We start from the raw sequence: 10,120 nt of genomic DNA, 5'->3' as shown, positions 1-10,120 counted from the left end.
ATTTTCTTTTGCTAGATTGGTGGAATGGGCAGGATGGCGAGGGAAACAGAGAGGAAGGAGAGGAAAGGGTGGGAAAAATAAAAATGGTGAAAGGGATGATAGCAGGAATCGGGGAGGGAAGAAAGCGGCAAGTGGGAGTTGGTGGAGGAAGAAGTAGGTGGGGTGGAGGAGGGAGTGGTAGAGGCTTAGGTTGGGGGTTTTTGAAAAAATATTTCAAAAATACTTAAAACATACAAATTTAAAGTAAAAAAATACTTTAAAATTATGTGTCGAGACTAAAAAATATTAGCATTAATTTGCACAAATTACATACTTTGGGACTAAAAACATTTGGCCGAAATATCAAAAGACTGGAAAGCAGTTTTGGTTCAAAATTTTGACCCAACAAAAATGGTTTAATTGCATTTCCAATTGGATGTAGAAACGAAACTTCCTTTTGTCATAACTAACTTGCCATCCAAATATTTTTTGTCTTTAAACTAACTTGCTTCCAACCTTTTTCTTTTTTGCTTAAACTAATTAGCTTGCGAGTAAAATATTCCTTCACAGCAACTCAATACACAATAAAACAACACATTCTACGCAGAGGAGACTAAGGCAGAAATGGGACTGGAAATTGTGGAACCAAACACATGCATTCGGGGTTGTTGTCATAGCCAAACAATCCCTCTTCATCTCCCGCCTTCTTCTTACTCCCTCTCATCCCCAATTGCTCGAGGTAGTAGATTGAATCCACCAATTTCCCAATTGTTTTTTTTTCTGTGAAAATATGAACTTGACGAGATTGATGCGGTTACTTGCTTTGTGTTGAATTTGATTTGCAGGGGCGGAGAGTGTGGTGTATGATGCTATTCTTGATGGTAAAAAATTGGCAGTGAAAAAGCCCATTTTGTCCACCTCTGAAGACATTGATAAGTTCCATAAGCAATTGCAATTACTCTGGTCAAATTTCTCTTTACTAACCCTTTTACCCATTAGATATGATTATGCAATTTTTATTTGTTTTTGTGAAGATTGAACTTTGTTGCTGATTCTTTTCATTTTTACTTTTCTGTTCCTTTTGTTGCTGGGGGGCTTTTGATGTTTTGACTAATAAAGCAAGTTGGATCATCCGGGGATAGCTAAGCTAGTAGCAGCGCATGCTCGGCCGCCAAATTATATGTTCTTCTTCGAGTTTTATGAGTGCGGAAATCTTGCGGAGAAATTACATGTGGATGAATGGGTACCAACCTTCGATCAAGTGATTCACATTGCGTTGGATTTAGGTATATTCTGTTCGTGTGAATTTTGGTAGCATTTTGTTGGTTTGTTCGATCTCACGTGCATAGACAGGAAGTTTGGGATTGAGTTGGAATGATGATAAGTGTGATGAACTTTTTACGGTAAAATGTGAGCTTTGATTATCCATTTAGGGTACTTGGGAATTAAAAACTGAAGAGCATTAGCATAGGCCTTCGGGTAGAGAATTTAACTGAGTCCAGATTGAAGAAATTCTTGTACTTGCTTATTCACTTCTGTATTTTACTGTTAAAAATTTTCATGCGGAGGACTCATAGAATGATACTGAGTAAAAAGATTTGTGTGGTGTGCTAAGAATCCAACTTTGCAATGGACAGAATGACTGATCCTCCTCCTTATTTGAAGTTCATTTGACATTTGGATCTTTTGAAGTCTGTTTTCTACCATGCTCAGCACATTTGTGCCCTTGAATTTTGGTCAACAGCATTTGGCCATCAAATATGATAATAAGTTAAAGTAGTAGAACAATATGAAACTGGCTCACATGAGGGAAAAAAGCAAAATTTGGAGGCCAGTTGTTCAGTTATAGATTTGGTTTTTGCTTGTTACTAATTGATGTTGGTGAACTGATCACTTTTTGAATCTAAAGATTTTTATAGAAACAAAAATTACGCTTTTGATGCTGTAAAAAATGAGCTATGCCAGACAGAGCTGAATATTTCATCAAAACATAAGCAAACTGAGCTGGAGCACCATTTCAAGATAGCTTGGGATCTCAAGTTGGTTATTTGTACTCTGCTTAGCTGACTAAAATAGAAACAGACACTCCATTGATCTGTTTGATTGACCATTTATTGATTAAAAGTATATTTGGAGTCAGTTGTCTGGCACAGATACTGTATAGCATTTAATGTGCCAAACTTTGTTGTAGCTGTTGTATGTTGCCTTATTTGACCTACAGGCACCCCATATATGACTTTTTAGATAGAACTTTGTGCTGTATTGAAGGACTTAAGTTTTATAATATCAAGCATTCATGTGCATCCTTCGTGTTTTAGATTTGGTTTGAATTACCTGCATTCCTGACCCTTTACAATAGTTCGAGTATCTGCATGAATTTTTGTCCTAGGATTTGTTCATTTACAGGTCAAACATTTTTTCCCTTTGATCTGTAAAACACCTGTAAGCTCCATTATGCATCTCTTGCTTTATCTAGAAGCATGATAGCTTCTTTCCTTTCTTCTTCTTGTGTAGATGCTGCGTTCTTTCTATAGGTATCTAATTTTGAAGGCTGGAAAAGAAACAAGAACTACTTTGGGGAAATAGATATTTTTTCTTAAGATCATATGACATCTTATCAATGTAGGAAATGATGTGTTAGAAGAATATTTGATAAATACAGGACTTGAGATGATGCTTTTCTGTTGATATGCTAACGTCTTAAAGATGGACGAACTTTAAAGTACTTGTTCAACATAGCAAGATATTAGAACAATTTGGAAAGCTCAAATTCCCAGTTTTTATGCAAATCCTGTCATAAAGTTCCTATTGAATCAACAGAATTTGAGAACTGCATCCATGATGGTGGTTTATTACAGTGCTTCTTGTTTCTGTTTACAGCAAAATCTCTGAAGTATCTACATAGTCTTGGGATTGTACATAGAGATGTGAAACCGTCAAATATTCTTGTAAGGTTTTTGCCAACTTTCTAATTTTCCTGCACAAGTGCTATGTGTCAGGAATATGTATTTTTGGTTATTCCCTCAAAAACATAGTTATACTTGACTGGTCCAACTGGAAGTTGCAAATTACTTTGTACAAGAAAACTACTTTGTTTTATTGGCTGTTAAAGTTTGTAGTGTTGTATTAATATATTTGGATAACAGACATTTGGGTCATGCAGCTTGACAGGAACCTCCGTCCACATTTGGCAGACTTTGGTTTGGCAGAATACTTGAGAGATCTTAAGCAAGTTTCAATTGGTAATTGGAAACCATCAGGTAAACCAACCGGAGGTTTCCACAAAAGGAATATGGTTGGCACCCTCATATACATGGCACCTGAAATACTGACGAAAGATTTACAGACAGAAAAATCTGATGTCTACAGTTTTGGTGTATCATTGAAGTAAGTACTGGTGAAAGCTAATCTTCATGTATTATGGATGAACCTGTTAACAAATTTAACTAAAATGCATGTGTACTAGAATTAATTTTGCAAACTAAACATTCCTGACAAGGTATCCTTTTGGTTCCGGAGATTGAATGTTTTTTTGATGTCACGGTGTTTTCATGGCATAGTTTTTCTCTAGGTCTTTTGGTAGCTACAAATGCATTTCAGCATTACATTGCATATATTTTGGTATCTCCTCATCATTTGACACGGCAACTATATATATCCAAATTTCATTTTCAATTTAAGGCAGTTGTGTTGAACTATCATGGAAGTTGTATCATTACAGGAAAAATGAGAAATACCTCTACCAGACCATCCAATCTGCTGTCTATTTAAAAGATCAATTATAATTCCTAGGCATAAATCGACTTCTCCTAGACATTTCCTCTCCATTAGTTTGGTAAACAGCCAGAAACAGGTAAATGTGCAGAAGCTTCTAAAGATTGAGAACTGGAAAATCTACAGCAGTTCTTGTCTTGAACTTTCATGGAAGTTACACAATCACAGGAAAGACAAGAATTGCCTCTAGCATGTTATCCAATGTGGTGTGCATTTACTGAATCTAGCAATAAACCTGTTCTTTTTAGACATTACATCTCCGTTACTTCAGTGAAAATCCAAAGACAGGCCAAGGTGCAGAGCCCCTGTAGGTTGTGAATTAACAATCTGCTCTGCTCAGGTTCTTGTTCGGGGGGGATATAGTGCTATTTGGAATAAGGAATTAAACGTCATATGAAACTGATCTTATGCAGTTAAGTGAAATGGAAAAAGGGTAGTAAAATTCTTTTGGAGGATGTGCAGAATGCTAATGCTTTAACCCAATGTCTGTGCATTTAGTGGCTATAATAAACTGTGCCTGCATTTATTTATTTACTTCTTTTGGTGTGAACTTTTACTATTCAATAGTAACTGGTACCTTTGGGTGAGTACAACAATAGGAAACAAAAAAATGGGGTCATTGAATGGACGAATCAAGGTTAACAAGGCCGTGTTTATTGTTGGAATGCCTTCATTCTGTTTTGTTTTGCCTATTTCTAAAACCTGTTATCTTGGTGGGGACATTGATAGAATGGAACGGAACAAAATATGGGTTCATTGAGTGAGAAAATTTTGATGTTTACAACCTTATGGTATTTTTTGAATACCTGAGCAGTGTTTTATTTTTGACAAATATATCCTGGTTTGGCTGGTTCTTTGTACAAATTGAGAGTAAACAGTACCAAATGATGCTTTCTGATGGTAAGAGACACCTACAAACCATCTATGATATTTTAAATAGGTCATAGTCAAGAAAGCATGAAACCTGAAACTCTTAGTTCCTGTGTTTCATTCTTATTTTAGATAAATAATAACTAACTTTTTTTTAATTTCGCTGAAATGTTAAGCTGATGTTCAATAAATTCCTCGACCTAGATTGTCACTTATTCTGTTTAACAAGAATTGCAGAACAATCCATGAAGAGCATGTTAGCTTCTGAAAAATGTTCACAGTGTCGTCTAAGCAAAATGCATCTTCAATTTCTTTTGTTGTATGTACTTAATAAAACTTGGCTGAAGTTAATTTTTTAGTTATTATCATCTTGCTCACACAAATGCGACTGCTAGTTTGGTATTAGAAAAAGACTTAACTAATGATATGTGCATTTATTATCATCTGTACTTTCTATTAGCTATGTTCTATTTTGTGTTGGTGCCTGATCCTGAAATTTATACTTTCACTCTTCTTTTATCAACAACAATTTTTTGTCATCATTTTTTCTGATTATTCCATATGTTTGATTTCTTGGAATTTTGTCTACTGCAGCGAGCTTCTTACTGGGGTTGTCCCATATACTGATCTTCGTGCAGAAGCCCAGGTTAACTTTCTCAGTGTTTCCTTTTTGATACTTCTTACCATTATGATGATAGCAATAAGTATTTATTTCTTGTGGCTCATGTTCGTTTCGTCTACAAGCTGTATTGCCTATTCTTTTCTTCTTTTAACCCAGAAACTGAGACTTGAGATTCATTGAAGTGGGAGTTTTGTTACCTAACGGGAATTGATATGTCTCGAACACAAGCTGATCGATTAGTTTTATAATCCATTAGCATAATGATAATTATGTGAAAGTTTTTTTTTTTAATTTTATCTACGTGAATGGTATTTGTACTAAAATGGCTGATAAGTGGAATACTTTTATGAGAACTCCTAGCAATTGACTTTCTCATTATGCTTTTCACCTTGCTGTAAATTTTTTAGAGTATATAACGGTTGAAGAAGATGAACGAGTTTAGAATGTGTTGTTTTGTGTGAAACTGGATTTTGATTTTTGCTAAGGTTCTCTTCCTGGCCATCTTCATGATAAGTCAGGCGTGTTTAAGGCTAAAGAACTGGCTGGTTTTAAAGGGGTTGCAAGCTATGGTTTTGGTGAAACTATGCTGTTTAGAAGGTTAAAGAATGAAGCCTGTATCTCAGATAATGATATTCAATGTTCTTAGTTTTTGAATCAGCTGATGAGATTTCGTTTCGAGATGTATCACAGGGTGGGTGCCATGTTGAGAGAGGATTTGTCCCACCCCTCCCCCTTTCCTTGGGCTTTATGGCTTAAGTGTACCTATCAAAGCCTTATGTAGTTTAGCAGTTTATTTGCAATTTAAGCAGGATGTCTCTTAACGATATGGTCCTCCAATGTCCTGTTGTCTGTCAAACTTCTGCTTAAAGAGTTCTTTTCAATGTCGTGGTGATACTTTTAACCCTTCTCTCCTTCAAAGAAAAGAAGGAAAGAGCAAGGAATTTATTTATTTGTCTTTCAAGTGCTTTTCTGTTCTATGCAAAATTAAGTAGCTCTATATTGCTAACTTTATAAGTCTACTTGTTCTGTTAACTAAGTGATCTTAGGCAACTTTGCTTTATAGGCCCACACTGTGCTAGAAATGAACTATACTGAGCAAAAACTTACAGCAGCTGTTGTATCTGAAGGATTGCGACCTGTACTTGCTAGTAGTAAATTGGGTGCATCAGCAAGTGTGTTGTCTTTAATTGAGAGATGCTGGGATGCAGATCCTGAAAGTAGGCCTTCTTTTGATGATATAGTTGTGGAACTGGATGCAATTCTTGAAAACAGCAATAATAGAGAGGAAATGGCCGTAATTCAACCTTCTGTAACCCCAGAGCATTCAAATGTTACAAATTCTAGAAGTTTTCATGAGAGCATAAACTGGTTCACGCAAGGAAAATATTCTTCAAAAGAAGCATCTATTATGCCAGAGTCCTTTTTCAGAGTCTCGGTTGATTCATCTGCTGATTCTTTTGCTTATTCTCCAGTAGTATCTTGGGGTTCCTTTGCAACGTGTGGAAGAAGGGAAACTATGGAGGATAGGCACTTTCTTATGCCTCATTTGTGTGATGAAAAGGATATTCATGCCTTTGGAATTTTTGACGGCCATCGTGGTATGTACCTACTTTCTAATTCTGATGACGTGCCTTTGATACCCTTCTAGAAACCATAGGCTTTACTGATTTCTGTTTTTGGATGGGAACTGGAAGATGGATTAAGTTGCTTCAGTACTATGCTTACTTTCATTCTTCTCTTTGTTTGAATGGTTAGTAGTATCTGGTTTGAGTGTTTGCCAAAGTTTATTCATGTTATGGGACTGAAGATTAACTTTCTTGTTGGGGAAGAAAGATTAGAGTAAATAAAACAAAAAAGAAAAAAAAGTAGAGGACAGCTATTTCCGTCATTTTATGTGCCTAAGAACTTTCTGTTGCTCTCCTGTCTTTATCTGTTTATCGTATCTATTTTGCAATATTTTCTTTCATGCTCTTAATTAATGGCTATCAAGCTCTAGAATGAACCTGAAAACTCTGAATTGCTCTCTTCCCTTCATCTGTTGTTCCTAGCTAGTTTGCAATCGTTTCTTTTCTGCTAGTTAAAAGGCCATTATGCTGAAGAAGTGATCTGTTAGTTATCACAGTTCTTAAGTCAGATACTTAGTGGACATCATTGAATAAAATCTGTTAGCTAATTTGTCCTTTTATTCATTAAGAGGAATGCGAAGAGGTTTGAAAGATGTGCTCCATAAAATTACTTTCTAGAAACCAATCTTTTGTTGCTTATGTAGAAAACGTATTTAACTGTGCATCCTCAAAGACAAACTTTAAATTTCTTGTATCTACTTGGAGCCTTTTTTGTTTTTCTCTAGAAGACTTACCTTTCATGGTAAAGAGTAGATGGGGAAAGATGTATTCAGAGGGTTGGTAGCTCTCCGCCAGTAAATAAATTCCAACAACTAGATGCAACAGAAGTGCAATTTCTACATACAGTTTTTGTGCATTCACAGACTAGTTAGCCTATCTCTTAGTCAGAAAAGTGGAAGGTAGTTTTGCTTTGAGCCCATATCCGTTTACCCATCATGAGTTGATATTGGAGATTGTTCTCACAAGTGTTAAGGTGTTTGTGGCAATAATATTTAAAAGTTCTTGTAATATTTTGAGGGACTATAAGCTCAAGAATACTAGGTAATCAACTGAAGGACATGTAGGTGCAGCAGCTGCAGAGTTTTCAGCTGGAGCACTACCTGGATTTCTGCAAACTTTAGCTTCCATGAGCAGGTTTTTCTTGCCCTATTTGACTATATATTTTATGTATATCCTGATTGTTACCAGAAAAAATCTGTCTTATTTTCTGTTTTGTTGATAAGCCCATCTGATGCCCTTTACGAAGCATTCGTCAAGACAGACTCTGCATTCAGGGAAGAACTAGATTCTCGTCGCAAATCCAAGGGAGTTATTAAGAAAGACTGGCATCCTGGTTGTACTGCAGTCACTGCTCTTATTGTAAAAAATAGGCTTTTTGTTGCTAATGCTGGTGACTGCAGAACCATGTTGTGCCGCTCTGGTCATCCATATTCTTTAAGCAGGGTGAGTTGGGACTTGACTTTCTAATAAGTGAGAGACCTTGTATCCTTGTCTTGGTGGTGCCTTGTTGCACAAAGTTTCAGGTTTACCAATTAAGTGACGTTAATATAGTAGGATCATGTTGCAAGTTGGTCTGAAGAGAGAGAACGTGTCATTAGTGCTGGTGGCCAAGTCAAATGGCAAATTGATACATGGAGGGTTGGTCAAGCTGCTCTCCAGGTTTCTCCAATCTTTTGCCTTTTAACACTGTTTTTTTGTATCTTTTTGGCTTATTAATAATAGTGAGTGTTGGTCTCTCCAATGGACTTTTTCCTATTTTTTTCCCATCCATACTGCAATATACAAGTGACACTTTCACAACAAAAAGGAGAAAATAATGATATTGCTGTAGCACCCAAAGTTGACTATGTAGGTAGGAAATTTGGTAGGGCACAAAATACCAATTAAGAAACAATCAGGGGCTGCAAGCAAAAAGAGGCAAAGAGCTGCAGCAAAAAATGGTGCTAGAATAAGACAAGGAGGAGTCTTGGAAATTGTCTTAGAAACCTTTAGGCATCACAGAGCTAAGGCAATAATTGCATCAGGAATCTCAAGAAAGTTTCCAAAATCCTAAGGACATTTTGTAAATGGTCGTATCAGTGAACTTAGTCTTGTTCCTTTTCAATTTCCTTCAATCCATATGAATATCACAATTTTAGTTTGTTTTCCAGTTGGAACAAGAATCATAAATTTGAATTAACTTGAATTTTATAGGACTTTTTGTTGAAAGGAAAATTCTTATTAGAGGTAGTTATCATTTGAGTTTTTGATGAATTAAGCGACTATATGGTGATGTTGATGAAGTTCTTTATCCTTATGGGTTCTCTTATGTTTTCACCATTTGAAAAGCATAACAAGATACATACCCTTATGTGGCGAGGATAAGGTAAACATCTCCTTTCAATGCATCCCAAAAATGCTTCACCATTGAACAAATCAAACAATTTTCATGCAATTTCTATCTTGCAAAACAACTCCATTTTCAGACGTCTAAAGAAGAAAAGCAATTGATGTTTACAAATATCAAGAAAGGCAATTTTGTGATTAACTTTTGCATATTGAAAGAATTATGTGGTTTTTCAACTGACTGATCAAACGTTTTCCCTCAACAGGTTACACGGTCTATTGGAGATGATGATCTGAAGCCTGCTGTAACAGCTGAACCTGAGATAACTGAAACCATACTCTCTGCAGCAGATGAATACATTGTAAGAAATTGAGTTTTGGTAACTTGATGACCTTTAGAATTTGGATTCAGCAGAGGATTAACGATATTAATGCTTCCTAATTTCTAATTTTGGCATTTCTTGATGAGTCATTACTGTTATTTCTTCAAAATTCAAGGCCAAATTTTGCAAACTGTGACTATTTGAATCTTTCTCTGTTTTGTTGTTTGGAATTGTTTCTAATGAAGATGCAGCTAGCATAGTTATACTACTGCTATATTGCAGCTGTAAATAACTTCAAGAACTTCATGGTAAACGGTTTTGCATGTTCTGTGGTGGAAATCCCCCTTCTGCTCCTTTTTACCAAAAAGGAGAAAAGGAAAGGAAGGAAAGCTTTATAGCAATCATCTCAATTCAGGTGTCTTTGTACCTTGAAGTGGCATAGATTTGCTTTTACTTAGTATTGAAGTCCATTTAGTTTTACCCAAGTGTTAGCACTTAATCCAGAATAACAAAGTATTTTTTATTAGACAAAATTAGATTGACGTCGGAGTAAAACTGCTGTTAGAAATTGACACCTTGGTGTTTTCACTTTAAAAAAAAAA

At 35.8% G+C, this 10,120-nt stretch overlaps 1 protein-coding gene across 3 annotated transcripts; it reads left to right on the top strand.

Moving 5' to 3' along the window:
- The first annotated feature begins 526 nt into the window (after positions 1–526).
- On the top strand, positions 527–9,667 carry LOC113756391 (protein kinase and PP2C-like domain-containing protein). 3 transcript variants are annotated; one of them, XM_027300077.1, is made up of 12 exons: positions 527–718; positions 825–942; positions 1,099–1,265; positions 2,860–2,927; positions 3,143–3,366; positions 5,218–5,269; positions 6,309–6,462; positions 6,718–6,843; positions 7,935–8,004; positions 8,094–8,313; positions 8,425–8,529; positions 9,462–9,667. In XM_027300077.1, exons 1-12 carry the CDS (start codon positions 604–606, stop codon positions 9,567–9,569), a joined length of 1,527 nt encoding a protein of 508 aa, XP_027155878.1. In that variant the 5' UTR covers positions 527–603; the 3' UTR covers positions 9,570–9,667. The 3 variants fall into 3 exon arrangements, with proteins under 3 accessions (XP_027155878.1, XP_027155875.1, XP_027155876.1); XM_027300074.1 differs by having other exon boundaries at positions 6,309–6,843; XM_027300075.1 differs by lacking the exon at positions 9,462–9,667 and having other exon boundaries at positions 6,309–6,843; positions 8,422–8,500.
- Positions 9,668–10,120: the final 453 nt, after the last annotated feature.

Source organism: Coffea eugenioides, unplaced genomic scaffold (assembly GCF_003713205.1).
Source record: "Coffea eugenioides isolate CCC68of unplaced genomic scaffold, Ceug_1.0 ScVebR1_2252;HRSCAF=3243, whole genome shotgun sequence".
NCBI classification, from domain to species: domain Eukaryota; kingdom Viridiplantae; phylum Streptophyta; class Magnoliopsida; order Gentianales; family Rubiaceae; genus Coffea; species Coffea eugenioides.
Note: the sequence above shows the minus strand (reverse complement) of the source record. Positions and strands in the feature narration are given on the sequence as shown.